We start from the raw sequence: 20,324 nt of genomic DNA, 5'->3' as shown, positions 1-20,324 counted from the left end.
ATCATATGAATCACATATGTTGTAATTAGACTTTTTAAAAGGCAGACTGTAACATACCTGTTAGAAGAGTGACAACCATCAGAGAAAGTCCATAATAGTCCAGTGACAGCATGTTGAATGAAGGTAATGTTTGTGGTTTGAAGTTTCTCTCTCTTCTATAGTTCAGTAACAGCTCAGCTCCTCCCTGAATCTCTCCATCTCCTCTTAAGTCTGTAGTTTCACTTCTCTCAGTTACACTTCTGCTGGTTAACAGACTGCAAGCAGCATTTGGTTCCAGCTGAAGGTGGAAGATTTTCTTGTGGTGTTTACTTTGATACTGGAGTTACAGAATTGGAGATGAATGATTTAAAGGATGAGTCACATTTTATGGTTTGCAAACACAACAATTTATGTGAACTGACAATGAAAGAAAAGCTCAGTGTCAGGCATTATATTTCTATATGAAATAGCAGAATGCTTTCCATCAATGGACATTAGTGTAGCTTGATTGTACCTACAGTGTCTTTAAAAAGGTGTTATTGACCACAAAACAAACAAAGCTCAAGATCACCTGAGTGCAGTGAATGAGTCTCTAGTGACTGTGGTATGAAGACACCTGTCTGGAAGGTCCAGTCACTGGTTAATCAGTATTACTGGTTACAAGTACACCACAGACAACAGAACACTCCAAGCTACTCAAACAAAGGGTTCTTCAACAATCAAGTGAGGGGATGGAAACAAAACAATTTCCAAGTCACTGAACTTCCTCTGCAGTTTAGCTAAATTCATCATTAAGAAATGGCCGTTGTCACAAACTGAGTGACCGTACAAGAAGGAGACAATTCAGGGAGGCCACCAAGACACCTTTACTACTGCGACGGAGTTAAAAGCTTCAGGAGCTGAGATGGGAGAGACTCTGCATGCAACAACTGTTGTCCAGGTTCTTCACCAGTCAAAGATGTATGGGAGAAAATCACTGTTGAAGAAGGCTCATATTAAATCTCGACCAGAGTTCACCCAAAGACCTGTGGGAGACTCCAAGTTCAACATGAAGAAGGTTCTTTGGTCTGATGAGACCAAAATGGAGCTTTTTGCCCATCAGACTAAATGCTACGTTTAGTGGAAACCAACACTGCACATGACCACAAACACACTGTCAAGTGTTTTTTCAGGGCAAGATTTCCCACACTTGAAAGAGGAAGGACCTTTTAACTAAGATTCTGGACTTCACTCAGTTCACTTAACTTCTCTTTATTTTAGAAGAATTGGTCACAGGTGAAAAACCCTTTAGAAATTTATTTGTAACAATATTAGATATTGTGATTTACACATTTTAGCAGAGTTTTACCATTTCACCATTTTTTACTCGATTACAATTTTACTCAAATGAATTAATATATTTCATATGTACTTTTAAGCAAAAAATATTTTAACAGCGCGTCCAACAAATCACAGCACGAACCGCTGCGCACATTAACTAATTTAAACCAAAAACCGAGGCAAGCATCACTACAGCACTTTCCGGCAGTCCCTTTGAAGTCTTTTAGCCTTTTCCTTGCCCGATTCTCCTCCGATTGTTTTTTCGAACGCCCGTTTCCTCCTGGCGTGCAGACACAACGCTGATCAACCTCATCTGAGTCACCTGTGGATTGTCAGTTAAATGTCTCTATGCAGCACAACACGTTTCCTGTCACTGGGTACCAAATTTCTGATAGTCGGTCTTGGGCAGTTGGTCAAAACACAATGGCTTGGAGAGACTTGAACGCTGACATCTCTTACGATCCCTTTTAAATCAGGATTCACACTGATGACTCCCAAGCGTGAAGTGCCCTCTCAGAGCGTTTTAGTCACACAGCCAGACTATGTCTCCAACAGCAGCATTTCTCTCTGTAGTGTGCCATTTTTGGTTTGGACCAGCAAGCTGACTCCAGGACTTCCAGAAGTGATTTACTTGGGCTTGTATCTCTCTTAATCTTCGGTATGGATAGGTGTCAAAGTTGAACGACTTGATGTCACCGCTCTGTGAAGCTCGACCAAGCAAGAGGGAGTTTGGTGTGACATACTCCACTCGATCTTCTAGGCTCTGAGTTCTTGCATCTATGGGCTGCTCATTGGCGAGGTTGGCTGCTAGTTGAAGTACTGTCAGGAACTCACTGAAACTGAGATTTGTTGCCTTGCCGAGACTTTGGAGGGCTCTCTTCGTGACACGCACTGCGGCTTCTGCAGCTCCATTTCGATACAGAGAGTCAGCCGGAGTGATTTTCCAAGTCCACTCAGTCCTGTGTTTAGCAGCAAAATCCTCTAGGGTTCCCTTGTTTTGCTCCCTCAGGAAAGCATACAGCTCCTCCAAAACAGGTTTTGCCCCCACAAAGCTGGTGCCAGGATCAGACCAGATCTTTGATGGATGTCCACGGAGAGCGGTAAACCTCTGATAGGCAAGTAAGAAACTTTCCGTCAGTAGTGTACTTGCCAGCTCTGTGTGAATGACCCTGCTTGACATGCGGCAAAACACCACTCCCCAAACCTTCATGGGGACTCTTTTTTTGATGTCATCCCTCACCTGGTAGGGTCCAAATAGGTCGACAGCGGTGAACTCGAAGGGAGCGGCTGGTAGCGTTCTCTTGCTTTCTTGCAGACAATGCATTTGTCAACAACTTTTTGGGCAATTTTCCACCCTCTGATGACCCAAGCCTTTCGCCTCATCTTTAACACGGTTCCTGCAACTCCGTCATGTCCGACACTGTGAGCTTCCCGGGCCAAAAGGGTTGCGATCCAAGCATCAAAGGGAAGGAGGGAAACAGCTTTGCTCTCCTTTTTAAAGTACTGGACTCTCCCGCCACACACCAGTAGCCCACTCATCACATCCTTGTAGACCACCAGTCTGTCTGTTGTGGTGCTTGGGAAAGTCACATTTGTCTGTCCTGTCAGGCAAAGGTCTCTGAAAGCATCTTGTCTCTCGCTGACTGTGATGATGCCTGATCCAGACACCGCCTCCCACTTTGACAGATTCCGTCTTGACCTGCAGGAACCTTTTTGCAGCTCTCCAGACCCATGCTACTGTCTTTACCAGCCGTGTCAGGTCACTAAAGCGTCTTACATCAACTAGCATCGGAATTGTAAGCCCTGCAGGTGGTCTGCTTGACGTTCCCTGGACTGCGTGTTGGCCCTGCCTGGAGTCCTCACTCAGGTAATGTCTGCTGAGAGCCGCAACAAATCATTTCTTTTGGATTTTCTCCAAGTTCCCTCTTGCTGCAGCAGCAACATCTCTGGCGGACCTTTTCGGCCACTCACTCTCTGGTAGACATAAAAACTTTGGACCTTTCTGCCGTTCTGAGTCCTCAGTCAGACAGTGCGCATACGTCGATACATGTGCAGCAAAAACAACTCCACATATTTCAGCCTTTACGGCATCTCCTTTCAGGTCGAGAGGAGTTAGTTTAGCCTTGGATTCGACCAGTTTCACAATTGCGCCATGGCTGCAATTCCAACGCAGATATAACACAGCACCATAAGAGCGTTCACTGCCATCAGAAAAAGTGATGCCACAAGGTTTGCCGTTGGGATCCGGTGGCGTCAAGGGCCTTGTGAATCTTACGTTGCCAAGTTCAACATATTCCTCCAGGAGTTTGATGGCATCCTCCCTGAGTTTGTCCAACAAAGCAGCATCCCAGGCGTCTAACACTGAGCAGCACTTTGTCTTTGCTTCTTGAAAGGCTCTTTGGACCAAGATTGTTCCTTTTTGCTTTGCTGGGGCCACCAAACCCAGAGGATCATGCAGTCCTGCAACCTGACTCAAGAGCTCTCTTCTGGTGAGTGGTTTTGGTGTTTGTAACCGCACTTCCTCTTTGAGCAGGTTCTGGCTGAGTCTCAACTTCCTTCTCTTTCGTGAAAACTTCACAGCGACCATGATGTGGAGCTTACCGTCCTCCAGTGTGTACCCGAGGCCGAGGGCTTTGTTGTCATTCTCTGTGAGCTGATTTGGCAGAACAATTGTCTTGGGCCCTGCCTCTTCACATTCGAGCACTCTCCTCCCACCTTGATTGGAGTAAATCCATGGCTTCATTTGAAATCCCCCAGCATCTAGAATCTGTTCGATGTTTGTTGTTATGAGTTTCAGCTGGTTCAGATCATTGTGTGATGTCAGAATGTCGTCAACGTAGGCATCTTGATGCAGCACACGCCTTTCCCCTGTAAGATGACTGAACTGAGGTAAGTTAGTGGTTTCATGCATAGCGAGTTGGGCAATGCATCCAGCAGGTTTGTCTCCTATGTTGACCCTTGTGATGGCATAAACCTCAATTTAGTCACTTTCACAATCCCGCCAAAGGAACCTATGTAGATGGACCTCTCTTTCCTCAAGCCAGATGGAATTATACATTTTCTTTATGTCACCCAGGGCAGCAAAGACTCCTGCTCGGAATCTTAGCAGGACAGCACGGATGGGATTGAGGACATCTGGTCCTTTGATGAGTCTCACTGGAGTAGAAACAGTGGTGACATCACTCGCGTCCACGTGACGCTGCGCTGGGATAAGTGCGAAACGCGCCCATTCGCCGCAACACACACCATACCCACTGTGATGCATGGTGGTGTCACTGATTAGACAGTGACCGGACCGTCCAGACACAGATAGATAGATAGATAGACAGATATTTTATTGATCCAGAGGGACATTCAATATCCAGTAGAAAAGTACAAAGAGAAAAAACACAAATCCACATGCAAACTATAAACTAGTATAAAAATGTAGAAAATATCAACAATAATAGAACAAAGGTGTTGCAGCGGTTCGGGCCCTTCTGTGGGGAGTTTGCATGTTCTTCCTGTGTGGGTTTTCTCTGGGTGCTCCTGCTTCCTCCCACAATCTCCTTGGTTTTGGAGGTGTTGGTAACTTCTGCATGTGCCATGACTCCGAGTTGTATTTGATGACTGAGGTGTACAGGGTGAACAGGACTGGGAAGACCACAGTCCTCTGTGGTCCTCCTGAGCCTCTGACTACAGTCCCCAAGGTAACATGCAGTTCACATGAAACCAGCTGACGTAATCACTGGATATTAATGGAAAATATGATCACCTATTGACAACAAAACAATGGAATCTGCTGTTCTTTGTAAGATAATTTGAGCTAAATTGAAGATTTATAAAATTCGAGGACTTACAGTTAAACCTTGAGGCACAACACAAGAAGTGACAGCCTGAGAGAACAACAGAGAACCTTCTTTAATAAACAACAAATCAGTCAAAACCTGAGACTGTGATGCCGACCAGGTGATCCTTCATTCAATTTGTCTACACACTGCAAGTTTAAGGCTTCATTTTCTGGTCCCTTTTGCAGATGATTCTGGATTTTACCATCACATCCCACTGCAGTGTAACAGTGTGTGACTCCCTCTAGTGGATGTTGTGGAGTATTCTGTTGTCTTTGCTCCAAAGGTTTTTGTACAGAGTTTTGGTGTTTCCTGTCACTGTGGGCCTCAGAGCACAGTAGTACACAGCAGAGTCAGACAGCTGAAGCTTCTGGATCTTCAGAGGAACTGATCTTAAGGTGGAATCCAGTGTGGATGAAAACCTCTCCTTGAACTCGTCTGGTGTGTTCCCTGAACTCTCTGAAAAGCGGCTCAGTATGAATTTGGGGCTGTTGTTTCCCTCCTGTTTGTACCAGAAGAGATTATTTGTTGTTCCACTGCTGTTATATTGACAGCCAAGTGTCACTGCCTCTCCTTCAGCAGCAGTCACATCTTCTTTTGGTTGCAGCACGTTGTCTTTCTGTGCTCTGCATTCTGTAAAACAGCAGCAAACAGTATCAGTGAGCTGTTAAAGAATCATGTCAGTGTTGGATTGATATCACAGAAACAGAGTTGTGTTCATACCAAAGCACATAGCAGCCAGCAACAGTGAGGTGAACAGAGGCGTCATGTCTGCAGTGCTGAGTAACTGTGAGCTCCAGCGAGTATAAAGAAGGCTGTGATCTCTCTGTTTGGTCTTCATCAACACTAAGTTGGTGGATTAGAAGGAGGAGCCTGATCACAGTGACAGGGCTCATTCACAGCCCTGTGTGTCAGTCAGAAATAATGCAGCAGTCAGTCTTTGTTATGGCTTGTACACAGTTAGTGTTTATTAGTCAGTGCTTTAGTGTCTGTTTCAGATGGAGCCCAACATGTTGCCAAGGATATTAAACAATGGAAGGAGCTGATTGAGCCTGAATGGCCCACAGTGGTTTGTCAGTGATGTGGATTTGCTGCTCATGTGAATCCTCCCACAGTGTTTCATTAGCAGCTGTAACCACAGTGACTCTGATGGAACAGGAATGAGCAGAATCCATCTGATATGAAGCTGTGGTTTGAATACCACTTCCCTCCTCTTTGAAGAGTAGTCACATATCTGTGTTCAGGTTTTTGTACAGCCTCTTCTACACTTTGTATCAGTGTGTTTCTAGAGCACAGTAGTAGAGAGCTGAGTCTGCCAGGGTCAGGACTGTGATGGTCAGTTCAGTTGATGTCTCTGATGTTTTAGATTGATATCGTTTGTCAGGAATATACTCAGATGTGTACCCTTTTGCTCCTTTCCAGAGTATAAACTGAGGTGCCTGAAGCTCAGAGTGATGTCTGTACCAGTGAAGGGCAACACCAGTGTAACTCGTCTGATATGTACATCTGAGTGTGACAGTTTCTCCTTCTCTTTCGCTGACTTCCACATCTCCTACAGGATCGATTGTGTCTCCAGCTATCAGTCCTGAAAGAAGAGGAGGAAATGAAGCCATTAGACTAACATTGTTCATGAGGCTGAGAGGAGAAGACAGTGGAAAATATCATGTGTACAGAGTTACTGTGTGGACAGAAACAGATTTCTGCTCTGAACTCCAGTTTGCGTCAGTCTTTAGAAGAGAATAAAAACATGTTGTTCTTTGTGTCTCACCAAAGAAAAGAGCAGCAAGAATAATCCACAGCCAAAGTTCCATCTGTACAACAAGGTTTAAAGCAACAGGAGAAAGCAGCTGCTGTTCAACATTCAGTGTGAGAATTGTTCTCTTCACAGCAGCACTTATTATTGACACAATGGTTGAACACAGTGCAGAAGTAGTGCACCGCCTACTTGATAATGTCGCCCTCTAGTGGAGGTAAAAAGTTGAGTCCAACAGTGTGGAAAAAAGGCTTCCAGCAGCTTGTCAGTGTGTCAGCTTGTGTTTTTGTACAGAGACTGTGGGTTTGCTGTCACTGTGGGCCTCACAGCACAGTAGTACAGAGCAGAGTCTGTCACTGCAGCAGAGGAGATCTGAACATTCATGTGAGTGTTTTCCTCACTCACTGTAACAGACAGTCCAGACTTTGGACTCATTAATATTCTTCCTGTTCCTGAGTGAGAGGTGAGGAACTCTGGTGGCTTTCCTGGATCTTGTCGATACCAGAAGAAGTAATCATCAGCTGCAGCTTTCTTGCTGTATCTGTAGGACAGAGTAACAGAGCTGTCTTCTAAACTGGACTGTTCATCTTTGACTGGACTGAGATCTTCACAGCTGACACCTAAAGGAGGAGAAATCTGTTTTATACTGAGTTACAAAACTCTCATCATATGAATCACATATGTTGTAATTAGACTTTTTAAAAGGCAGACTGTAACATACCTGTTAGAAGAGTGACAACCATCAGAGAAAGTCCATAATAGTCCAGTGACAGCATGTTGAATGAAGGTAATGTTTGTGGTTTGAAGTTTCTCTCTCTTCTATAGTTCAGTAACAGCTCAGCTCCTCCCTGAATCTCTCCATCTCCTCTTAAGTCTGTAGTTTCACTTCTCTCAGTTACACTTCTGCTGGTTAACAGACTGCAAGCAGCATTTGGTTCCAGCTGAAGGTGGAAGATTTTCTTGTGGTGTTTACTTTGATACTGGAGTTACAGAATTGGAGATGAATGATTTAAAGGATGAGTCACATTTTATGGTTTGCAAACACAACAATTTATGTGAACTGACAATGAAAGAAAAGCTCAGTGTCAGGCATTATATTTCTATATGAAATAGCAGAATGCTTTCCATCAATGGACATTAGTGTAGCTTGATTGTACCTACAGTGTCTTTAAAAAGGTGTTATTGACCACAAAACAAACAAAGCTCAAGATCACCTGAGTGCAGTGAATGAGTCTCTAGTGACTGTGGTATGAAGACACCTGTCTGGAAGGTCCAGTCACTGGTTAATCAGTATTACTGGTTACAAGTACACCACAGACAACAGAACACTCCAAGCTACTCAAACAAAGGGTTCTTCAACAATCAAGTGAGGGGATGGAAACAAAACAATTTCCAAGTCACTGAACTTCCTCTGCAGTTTAGCTAAATTCATCATTAAGAAATGGCCGTTGTCACAAACTGAGTGACCGTACAAGAAGGAGACAATTCAGGGAGGCCACCAAGACACCTTTTACTACTGCGACGGAGTTAAAAGCTTCAGGAGCTGAGATGGGAGAGACTCTGCATGCAACAACTGTTGTCCAGGTTCTTCACCAGTCAAAGATGTATGGGAGAAAATCACTGTTGAAGAAGGCTCATATTAAATCTCGACCAGAGTTCACCCAAAGACCTGTGGGAGACTCCAAGTTCAACATGAAGAAGGTTCTTTGGTCTGATGAGACCAAAATGGAGCTTTTTGCCCATCAGACTAAATGCTACGTTTAGTGGAAACCAACACTGCACATGACCACAAACACACTGTCAAGTGTTTTTTCAGGGCAAGATTTCCCACACTTGAAAGAGGAAGGACCTTTTAACTAAGATTCTGGACTTCACTCAGTTCACTTAACTTCTCTTTATTTTAGAAGAATTGGTCACAGGTGAAAAACCCTTTAGAAATTTATTTGTAACAATATTAGATATTGTGATTTACACATTTTAGCAGAGTTTTACCATTTCACCATTTTTTACTCGATTACAATTTTACTCAAATGAATTAATATATTTCATATGTACTTTTAAGCAAAAAATATTTTAACAGCGCGTCCAACAAATCACAGCACGAACCGCTGCGCACATTAACTAATTTAAACCAAAAACCGAGGCAAGCATCACTACAGCACTTTCCGGCAGTCCCTTTGAAGTCTTTTAGCCTTTTCCTTGCCCGATTCTCCTCCGATTGTTTTTTCGAACGCCCGTTTCCTCCTGGCGTGCAGACACAACGCTGATCAACCTCATCTGAGTCACCTGTGGATTGTCAGTTAAATGTCTCTATGCAGCACAACACGTTTCCTGTCACTGGGTACCAAATTTCTGATAGTCGGTCTTGGGCAGTTGGTCAAAACACAATGGCTTGGAGAGACTTGAACGCTGACATCTCTTACGATCCCTTTTAAATCAGGATTCACACTGATGACTCCCAAGCGTGAAGTGCCCTCTCAGAGCGTTTTAGTCACACAGCCAGACTATGTCTCCAACAGCAGCATTTCTCTCTGTAGTGTGCCATTTTTGGTTTGGACCAGCAAGCTGACTCCAGGACTTCCAGAAGTGATTTACTTGGGCTTGTATCTCTCTTAATCTTCGGTATGGATAGGTGTCAAAGTTGAACGACTTGATGTCACCGCTCTGTGAAGCTCGACCAAGCAAGAGGGAGTTTGGTGTGACATACTCCACTCGATCTTCTAGGCTCTGAGTTCTTGCATCTATGGGCTGCTCATTGGCGAGGTTGGCTGCTAGTTGAAGTACTGTCAGGAACTCACTGAAACTGAGATTTGTTGCCTTGCCGAGACTTTGGAGGGCTCTCTTCGTGACACGCACTGCGGCTTCTGCAGCTCCATTTCGATACAGAGAGTCAGCCGGAGTGATTTTCCAAGTCCACTCAGTCCTGTGTTTAGCAGCAAAATCCTCTAGGGTTCCCTTGTTTTGCTCCCTCAGGAAAGCATACAGCTCCTCCAAAACAGGTTTTGCCCCCACAAAGCTGGTGCCAGGATCAGACCAGATCTTTGATGGATGTCCACGGAGAGCGGTAAACCTCTGATAGGCAAGTAAGAAACTTTCCGTCAGTAGTGTACTTGCCAGCTCTGTGTGAATGACCCTGCTTGACATGCGGCAAAACACCACTCCCCAAACCTTCATGGGGACTCTTTTTTTGATGTCATCCCTCACCTGGTAGGGTCCAAATAGGTCGACAGCGGTGAACTCGAAGGGAGCGGCTGGTAGCGTTCTCTTGCTTTCTTGCAGACAATGCATTTGTCAACAACTTTTTGGGCAATTTTCCACCCTCTGATGACCCAAGCCTTTCGCCTCATCTTTAACACGGTTCCTGCAACTCCGTCATGTCCGACACTGTGAGCTTCCCGGGCCAAAAGGGTTGCGATCCAAGCATCAAAGGGAAGGAGGGAAACAGCTTTGCTCTCCTTTTTAAAGTACTGGACTCTCCCGCCACACACCAGTAGCCCACTCATCACATCCTTGTAGACCACCAGTCTGTCTGTTGTGGTGCTTGGGAAAGTCACATTTGTCTGTCCTGTCAGGCAAAGGTCTCTGAAAGCATCTTGTCTCTCGCTGACTGTGATGATGCCTGATCCAGACACCGCCTCCCACTTTGACAGATTCCGTCTTGACCTGCAGGAACCTTTTTGCAGCTCTCCAGACCCATGCTACTGTCTTTACCAGCCGTGTCAGGTCACTAAAGCGTCTTACATCAACTAGCATCGGAATTGTAAGCCCTGCAGGTGGTCTGCTTGACGTTCCCTGGACTGCGTGTTGGCCCTGCCTGGAGTCCTCACTCAGGTAATGTCTGCTGAGAGCCGCAACAAATCATTTCTTTTGGATTTTCTCCAAGTTCCCTCTTGCTGCAGCAGCAACATCTCTGGCGGACCTTTTCGGCCACTCACTCTCTGGTAGACATAAAAACTTTGGACCTTTCTGCCGTTCTGAGTCCTCAGTCAGACAGTGCGCATACGTCGATACATGTGCAGCAAAAACAACTCCACATATTTCAGCCTTTACGGCATCTCCTTTCAGGTCGAGAGGAGTTAGTTTAGCCTTGGATTCGACCAGTTTCACAATTGCGCCATGGCTGCAATTCCAACGCAGATATAACACAGCACCATAAGAGCGTTCACTGCCATCAGAAAAAGTGATGCCACAAGGTTTGCCGTTGGGATCCGGTGGCGTCAAGGGCCTTGTGAATCTTACGTTGCCAAGTTCAACATATTCCTCCAGGAGTTTGATGGCATCCTCCCTGAGTTTGTCCAACAAAGCAGCATCCCAGGCGTCTAACACTGAGCAGCACTTTGTCTTTGCTTCTTGAAAGGCTCTTTGGACCAAGATTGTTCCTTTTTGCTTTGCTGGGGCCACCAAACCCAGAGGATCATGCAGTCCTGCAACCTGACTCAAGAGCTCTCTTCTGGTGAGTGGTTTTGGTGTTTGTAACCGCACTTCCTCTTTGAGCAGGTTCTGGCTGAGTCTCAACTTCCTTCTCTTTCGTGAAAACTTCACAGCGACCATGATGTGGAGCTTACCGTCCTCCAGTGTGTACCCGAGGCCGAGGGCTTTGTTGTCATTCTCTGTGAGCTGATTTGGCAGAACAATTGTCTTGGGCCCTGCCTCTTCACATTCGAGCACTCTCCTCCCACCTTGATTGGAGTAAATCCATGGCTTCATTTGAAATCCCCCAGCATCTAGAATCTGTTCGATGTTTGTTGTTATGAGTTTCAGCTGGTTCAGATCATTGTGTGATGTCAGAATGTCGTCAACGTAGGCATCTTGATGCAGCACACGCCTTTCCCCTGTAAGATGACTGAACTGAGGTAAGTTAGTGGTTTCATGCATAGCGAGTTGGGCAATGCATCCAGCAGGTTTGTCTCCTATGTTGACCCTTGTGATGGCATAAACCTCAATTTAGTCACTTTCACAATCCCGCCAAAGGAACCTATGTAGATGGACCTCTCTTTCCTCAAGCCAGATGGAATTATACATTTTCTTTATGTCACCCAGGGCAGCAAAGACTCCTGCTCGGAATCTTAGCAGGACAGCACGGATGGGATTGAGGACATCTGGTCCTTTGATGAGTCTCACTGGAGTAGAAACAGTGGTGACATCACTCGCGTCCACGTGACGCTGCGCTGGGATAAGTGCGAAACGCGCCCATTCGCCGCAACACACACCATACCCACTGTGATGCATGGTGGTGTCACTGATTAGACAGTGACCGGACCGTCCAGACACAGATAGATAGATAGATAGACAGATATTTTATTGATCCAGAGGGACATTCAATATCCAGTAGAAAAGTACAAAGAGAAAAAACACAAATCCACATGCAAACTATAAACTAGTATAAAAATGTAGAAAATATCAACAATAATAGAACAAAGGTGTTGCAGCGGTTCGGGCCCTTCTGTGGGGAGTTTGCATGTTCTTCCTGTGTGGGTTTTCTCTGGGTGCTCCTGCTTCCTCCCACAATCTCCTTGGTTTTGGAGGTGTTGGTAACTTCTGCATGTGCCATGACTCCGAGTTGTATTTGATGACTGAGGTGTACAGGGTGAACAGGACTGGGAAGACCACAGTCCTCTGTGGTCCTCCTGAGCCTCTGACTACAGTCCCCAAGGTAACATGCAGTTCACATGAAACCAGCTGACGTAATCACTGGATATTAATGGAAAATATGATCACCTATTGACAACAAAACAATGGAATCTGCTGTTCTTTGTAAGATAATTTGAGCTAAATTGAAGATTTATAAAATTCGAGGACTTACAGTTAAACCTTGAGGCACAACACAAGAAGTGACAGCCTGAGAGAACAACAGAGAACCTTCTTTAATAAACAACAAATCAGTCAAAACCTGAGACTGTGATGCCGACCAGGTGATCCTTCATTCAATTTGTCTACACACTGCAAGTTTAAGGCTTCATTTTCTGGTCCCTTTTGCAGATGATTCTGGATTTTACCATCACATCCCACTGCAGTGTAACAGTGTGTGACTCCCTCTAGTGGATGTTGTGGAGTATTCTGTTGTCTTTGCTCCAAAGGTTTTTGTACAGAGTTTTGGTGTTTCCTGTCACTGTGGGCCTCAGAGCACAGTAGTACACAGCAGAGTCAGACAGCTGAAGCTTCTGGATCTTCAGAGGAACTGATCTTAAGGTGGAATCCAGTGTGGATGAAAACCTCTCCTTGAACTCGTCTGGTGTGTTCCCTGAACTCTCTGAAAAGCGGCTCAGTATGAATTTGGGGCTGTTGTTTCCCTCCTGTTTGTACCAGAAGAGATTATTTGTTGTTCCACTGCTGTTATATTGACAGCCAAGTGTCACTGCCTCTCCTTCAGCAGCAGTCACATCTTCTTTTGGTTGCAGCACGTTGTCTTTCTGTGCTCTGCATTCTGTAAAACAGCAGCAAACAGTATCAGTGAGCTGTTAAAGAATCATGTCAGTGTTGGATTGATATCACAGAAACAGAGTTGTGTTCATACCAAAGCACATAGCAGCCAGCAACAGTGAGGTGAACAGAGGCGTCATGTCTGCAGTGCTGAGTAACTGTGAGCTCCAGCGAGTATAAAGAAGGCTGTGATCTCTCTGTTTGGTCTTCATCAACACTAAGTTGGTGGATTAGAAGGAGGAGCCTGATCACAGTGACAGGGCTCATTCACAGCCCTGTGTGTCAGTCAGAAATAATGCAGCAGTCAGTCTTTGTTATGGCTTGTACACAGTTAGTGTTTATTAGTCAGTGCTTTAGTGTCTGTTTCAGATGGAGCCCAACATGTTGCCAAGGATATTAAACAATGGAAGGAGCTGATTGAGCCTGAATGGCCCACAGTGGTTTGTCAGTGATGTGGATTTGCTGCTCATGTGAATCCTCCCACAGTGTTTCATTAGCAGCTGTAACCACAGTGACTCTGATGGAACAGGAATGAGCAGAATCCATCTGATATGAAGCTGTGGTTTGAATACCACTTCCCTCCTCTTTGAAGAGTAGTCACATATCTGTGTTCAGGTTTTTGTACAGCCTCTTCTACACTTTGTATCAGTGTGTTTCTAGAGCACAGTAGTAGAGAGCTGAGTCTGCCAGGGTCAGGACTGTGATGGTCAGTTCAGTTGATGTCTCTGATGTTTCAGATTCATATCGTTTGTCAGGAATATATTCTTCATCACTCGATGATCTTGCTCCTTTCAACAGTATAAACTGAGGTGCCTGAAGCTCAGAGTGATGTCTGTACCAGTGAAGGTAAACATACTCGTATGTTGTGTCATATGAACATCTGAGTGTGACAGTTTCTCCTTCTCTTTCGCTGACTTCCACATCTCCTACAGGATCGATTGTGTCTCCAGCTATCAGTCCTGAAAGAAGAGGAGGAAATGAAGCCATTAGACTAACATTGTTCATGAGGCTGAGAGGAGAAGACAGTGGAAAATATCATGTGTACAGAGTTACTGTGTGGACAGAAACAGATTTCTGCTCTGAACTCCAGTTTGCGTCAGTCTTTAGAAGAGAATAAAAACATGTTGTTCTTTGTGTCTCACCAAAGAAAAGAGCAGCAAGAATAATCCACAGCCAAAGTTCCATCTGTACAACAAGGTTTAAAGCAACAGGAGAAAGCAGCTGCTGTTCAACATTCAGTGTGAGAATTGTTCTCTTCACAGCAGCACTTATTATTGACACAATGGTTGAACACAGTGCAGAAGTAGTGCACCGCCTACTTGATAATGTCGCCCTCTAGTGGAGGTAAAAAGTTGAGTCCAACAGTGTGGAAAAAAGGCTTCCAGCAGCTTGTCAGTGTGTCAGCTTGTGTTTTTGTACAGAGACTGTGGGTTTGCTGTCACTGTGGGCCTCACAGCACAGTAGTACAGAGCAGAGTCTGTCACTGCAGCAGAGGAGATCTGAACATTCATGTGAGTGTTTTCCTCACTCACTGTAACAGACAGTCCAGACTTTGGACTCATTAATATTCTTCCTGTTCCTGAGTGAGAGGTGAGGAACTCTGGTGGCTTTCCTGGATCTTGTCGATACCAGAAGAAGTAATCATCAGCTGCAGCTTTCTTGCTGTATCTGTAGGACAGAGTAACAGAGCTGTCTTCTAAACTGGACTGTTCATCTTTGACTGGACTGAGATCTTCACAGCTGACACCTAAAGGAGGAGAAATCTGTAACTTATGATTCAATGTTTTTAATCTGTAAAGTTCTTGTAATGTTAATGATCTCACCTACCTCTGATTGTGAGCAGACACAAAGTGACAAACAGACTGAAGTTCACTGACAGCATCTTAAAGAGAATCTGTCTGGTTTTCATATGAAACAGCACTGTGAAAGTCTGTCTTTTCTGTACTTGAGTCCCAGTTTTGTTCCTCCCTTAATCCCTCCCTCCTTCCTCTCACAGCTCTGACAAACTGTGTGTTTGTCACTGCTGATACTCACTAAATTACATCATTTCCTTCAGATAACAAGCAGCTGATGAGGTAACACTGATGGACACTTGACAAAACATGTGAAGGTCCTGACTGAGTTAAGTTGTTATTGGCATGATATAATACTCAATAACTGCACATGGCCACCATATTAATTGCTTCATTGATACTGAAACAACATTATTCATATGTAAGGACAAATAAAAAGTACATCACTGACAAAGTTGATTTTCAGCTTCAAAGCAGGAGTTACCGCAGCAGAAGGATCGGAAAATAAAGGTGCAAGCTGAGTAAAAACGTACATAAAATAAAAAATACAAGGACATTTACAATTTTTCTGTAACAAAACTAAACACACGATTTTGACAGTATTTCACAATTTTTAAATTGTAAGCAGTAAATAGTTACTTTACTGGAATCAGATGGGGGATTATAGCACAATGGTTGTCAGCTCCAAAGCATTGGATTGTATCTGTCAAGTTGTTCCGTTGACAGTTTCATGGTTGATCATTACCATTTGTAAAGTATTTTATGAGCCAGGTCATTTTTAGTTTTGGATCCTATAAATCAACAGATATCAGCAAAGCCAGGATTACTCCTGACATCAAGGCTCTCGTTCAGGTCAGGAAATAGAGAGGAGCTGAGGACTGTGCAGAGGGAGTTGAGGACGAAGATCAGGGATGGAACAAAGCTGTTACAGGAGGAGGAACAGCTGCAGCTGAATGATGCTAAAGGCTAACCCGTTCAGGTCGCCGCTACCCTCCATCCTGCTCTCCAATGTCCGTTCCCTAGAGAACAAACTGGATCACCTAAAGCTAGAGATGACGACCAGGCGGGAAACGAGAGACTGCTGCGCCATCATTCTCACAGAGACCTGGCTGACTCCATCTGTACCGTGATGACGCCGTTAGCATGGAGGGGCTAACAACATTCAGGTTGGACAGAGACAGCTCTCTCACTGGCAAATCACGGGGCGGTGGGGTCTGCATATACATAAACAACAACTGGTGTAGCAATGCAGAGAAGATCACATGTCACTGTTCTCCTGATGTGGAACTACTGACGGTGAAATGCAGACCTTTTTATCTACCTCGGGAATTCACTGCTATCATCATCACAGCAGTGTACATTCCACCCAGTGCAAACACCAGAGATGCCATGAATGTCCTCTACCGCTCCATCAGTGTCCTGCAAGCTGCACATCCAGAGGGGGTGTTTATGGTGGCAGGGGACTTCAATCAGGCCAATATGAAAACTGTATTTCCTCACTTCCACCAGTATGTGGATTTTGCCACGAGAGGCGAGAATACGCTGGACCTGATCTACAGCAACATCAAAGGGGCTTTCAAGGCAACACCCTGCCCCCACCTCGGCTCCTCAGACCACCTCTCTGTGATGCTAATTCCTGCATATAAGCCCCTATTGATCAGGAATAAGCCCACTGTGAAACAGGTGAGGATTTGGCCTGCAGGAGCCATGGATGCCCTACAAGACTGTTTCGAGTCTACTGACTGGGACATGTTTAAGTCAGCTGCCGTGGACATTGAGGAGTATGCTGAATCTGTGTCAGGATACATCCAGAAATGTTCGGAGGATGTTGGCGTGGTAAAAACTATCACCACCCGGGCAAATGAGAAACCCTGGATGACCAGTGAGGTACGTGCAAGGCTGAAAGCAAGAAACGAGGCTTTCAAGTCCGGTGACATGGTGGCTCTGAAAACAGCTAGAGCCAACCTGAACCGGGCTATAAGACTGGCCAAGCGCGCTCATGGACAAAAAATACAGGACTTTTTCAATGACCCCACTAACACCAGACGGATGTGGCAGGGCATCCAATCTATTACTGACTACAAGGCTCCTACCCCTTCCTGTGAGAACAACACTAGCTCACTAGCTCAGTTGCCTGTCAGCTCTCCTGCGTTGGGTAACGTATTGCGTATTGCGTCACTTCCTCTTCTCGCACTACTCATTCACTTGCTAGCGTTTGGTGTTTGGTGGTATTGGTGTACTTGAGTCGACATATTTTGTGTTAGCTTTTACTGTGGTTGGTTCTTACATATAAGTACACAAGCACTTTAGGAAAAGTTTATTAACCGCACGATCATCTAGATTCTTTCCTTTTCCGATCCCCGTCCTGTTTGTCGTTGAGCTTAGCTTAGTGCTAACATGGCTTCTTCCACTCACTCTCCCTCTGCCTCTCCCTCTCCCGTCTTCTGTAAGGTGTGTGAAATGTTTAGCTATTCCTCTGCCTCCTTTAGTGAGAGTGAGATGTGTAGAAAGTGTAGTTTATTCACAGCTTTGGAGGCGAGGCTAAGTGAGTTAGAGGCCCGGCTTCGTACTGTAGATCACAGTCCATTAGTCCCGACAGCTAGCCAGCAGCAGTTAGCCTGTGCGGACCGGCCTATTTTAGCTACTTTAGCTGATGTCAGCCGCCCCCCGGCAGCCCCCGAGCAGCCGGGAAGTCAGGGAGGTTGGGTGGCGGTTCGAAAGAAGCGTAGTCCAAAACAAAGTCCCGTGGTTCACCACCAACCGCTTCATGTATCTAACCGCTTTTCCCCACTCAGCGACACACCCGCTGAGAAACCGACCCTGGTTATTGGCGATTCTGTTTTGCGATATGTGAAGCTGACACCAGCAACCATAGTCAAATGCATCCCGGGGGCCAGAGCGGGCGACATAGAGGGCAATTTAAAGCTGCTGGCGAGAGATAAGAGTAAATATGGTAAGATTATAATTCACGTCGGCGCTAATGACACTCGACTACGCCAGTCGGAGGTCACCAAAGTCAATATTGAGTCGGTGTGTAATTTGGCAAAAACCATGTCGGACTCCGTAGTGTTCTCTGGTCCCCTCCCGAATCTGACCAGTGATGATATGTTTAGCCGCATGTCATCGCTCCGTCGCTGGCTGTCACGGTGGTGTCCAGAAAACAACGTGGCCTTTATAGATAACTGGGAGACTTTCTGGGGAAAACCTGGCCTCATTAGCAGAGACGGCGTTCATCCCACTTGGGGTGGTGCGGCTCTTATTTCTACCAATATGGCCAAGTTTATTAGACAACCAACACCCTGACAACCCAGGGTCGAGGCCAGGAAGCAGAGTCGCTGTCTTACACACTTCTCTGCTGCTTCTGTAGGACTGCCGCCCTCCGTTAAAATTAGAATAAATAAAAATATAAATTCACACAGTAATACTAAGATTAATAATCCCATAGAAATAGTGTCAGTGCCTCGTCCTCCCATAGTCCAACCAGTACAAAATTTAAGAAGTGTTAATCATAATAACCTCATAAAAATACAAACTAGCAAATATTTAGAGCCAAAAAATAGGACAGTCAGATGTGGATTATTAAATATACGATCCCTCCACTCTAAATCCCTCCTAGTCAGTGATCTAATTATTGATCATCAGTCTGATATATTCTGCCTCACTGAGACTTGGTTACGGGATGAAGAATATGTTAGTTTAAATGAATCAACTCCATCTGGTTATATTAACTATCATGTTCCTCGAGGCACAGGCCGAGGAGGAGGAGTGGCAGCAATCTACCACTCCAGTCTTCAGATTAACCCCAAACCTAAATCCATCTATAGCTCATTTGAGAGTCTCACTCTCAGCCTGTCTCACCAAAACTGGAAGTCAGAAAAGCCAGTTTTATTAGTTGTTGTGTATCGCCCACCTGCTGCTGCTTACTCAGAGTTCCTGTCTGAGTTTTCTGACTTCTTATCTAGTTTAGTGCTCAGCACAGATAAAGTCATTATAGCAGGTGACTTCAACATTCATATGGATGTTGACTCTGACAGTCTTAAGACAGCCTTTAGTTCACTCTTAGATTCAATAGGTTTCCTTCAGATAGTGAATGAACCAACACACTGCCACAATCACACACTCGATCTGGTTCTCACCTATGGCCTAGAAACTAAGAACCTGTCAGTTGCCCCTCAAAACCCTCTCCTTTCAGACCATTCGCTTGTAGTTTTTGAACTAACTTTAGAAGACTTTACAGCACACAACAAAAAGGTCTATTACAGCAGATGCCTCTCTGAAGATAGTGTAGACAGATTTAGGGATGCAATCCCATCACAGCTCCCCTCAGCTCCATGTACCAGTACAACAGACCGTACTGATTTAAACGTTACTCCTGCAGTAATTGATTCCTTTGTCAACAACACTGCAGCCATGTTGCACAGTTTTAGATATGGTTGCCCCACTGAGAAAGAAGGTTACAAATCATAGGAGGCTAGCTCCTTGGTATAATTCAAATATACGAACACTTAAACAAACATCAAGACGGATGGAGAGGAAGTGGTACTCCTCCAAATCAGCTGAATCCCAGAGGGCCTGGAAAGACAGTCTATTGACATACAAAAAGGCCCTTCGTGAAGCCAGAACTGCCTATTATTCAACATTAATAGAGAAAAACAAGAACAACCCACGTTTTCTCTTTAACACTGTAGCCAGGCTGACCAAGAGTCACAGCTCTGTTGAGCCTTGTATTCCTGCAGCTCTTAGCAGTGAAGACTTCATGAGTTTCTTCACCAATAAAATCAATAACATTAGAGAAATAATCAATAAAGATCTTCCCAGAATAGCCAATATAGTGCCATCTCTAGAAATCTCTTTTAATCCTACTCCATCTCTGGACAGGTTCCTGCCCATAGACCTCCCCGAGCTGACCTCCAGCATTAACAAATCTAACCCAACTACATGTCTCTTAGACCCCATCCCAACTAAGCTCCTCAAGGACGTCTTTCCCTTGATTGGCGTTTCCCTCTTAGATCAGATAAACTTATCCTTAACAACAGGTTATGTACCACAGGCGTTTAAAACCGCTGTTATTAGACCTTTAGACCTTAAAAAACCTTCACTTGACCCAGACATCTTAGCAAACTATAGGCCGATATCCAACCTCCCGTTCTTATCTAAAATACTCGAAAGAATGGTTGCAAATCAGTTGATTGATCACCTACACAGGAACAGTCTCTTTGAGATGTTTCAGTC

The 20,324-nt window shown here is 44.8% G+C and overlaps 1 long non-coding RNA gene and 3 gene segments (V, D, J or C); 1 reads left to right on the top strand and 3 right to left on the bottom strand.

Moving 5' to 3' along the window:
* Positions 1–4,631: 4,631 nt before the first annotated feature.
* Positions 4,632–6,391, bottom strand: LOC124068805. The segment is given in 2 exon segments: positions 4,632–5,759; positions 5,850–6,391. Coding segments are annotated over 2 exon segments (507 nt in total).
* A 326-nt stretch (positions 6,392–6,717) lies between these two features.
* Positions 6,718–7,824, bottom strand: LOC124068815. The segment is given in 2 exon segments: positions 6,718–7,499; positions 7,601–7,824. Coding segments are annotated over 2 exon segments (402 nt in total).
* A 4,351-nt stretch (positions 7,825–12,175) lies between these two features.
* On the bottom strand, positions 12,176–13,935 carry LOC124068804. The segment is given in 2 exon segments: positions 12,176–13,303; positions 13,394–13,935. Coding segments are annotated over 2 exon segments (507 nt in total).
* Positions 13,936–14,042: 107 nt separating this feature from the next.
* Positions 14,043–14,930, top strand: LOC124068823. The gene is made up of 2 exons (XR_006844984.1): positions 14,043–14,145; positions 14,232–14,930. It is a non-coding gene; the product is annotated as an uncharacterized LOC124068823 (long non-coding RNA).
* The last annotated feature ends 5,394 nt before the right edge of the window (positions 14,931–20,324 follow it).

The sequence above is a fragment of the Scatophagus argus genome, chromosome 13, assembly GCF_020382885.2.
Source record: "Scatophagus argus isolate fScaArg1 chromosome 13, fScaArg1.pri, whole genome shotgun sequence".
Taxonomy (NCBI): domain Eukaryota; kingdom Metazoa; phylum Chordata; class Actinopteri; family Scatophagidae; genus Scatophagus; species Scatophagus argus.
The sequence above is the reverse complement of the archived record's forward strand: the minus strand, read 5'-3'. Positions and strand labels throughout refer to the sequence as shown.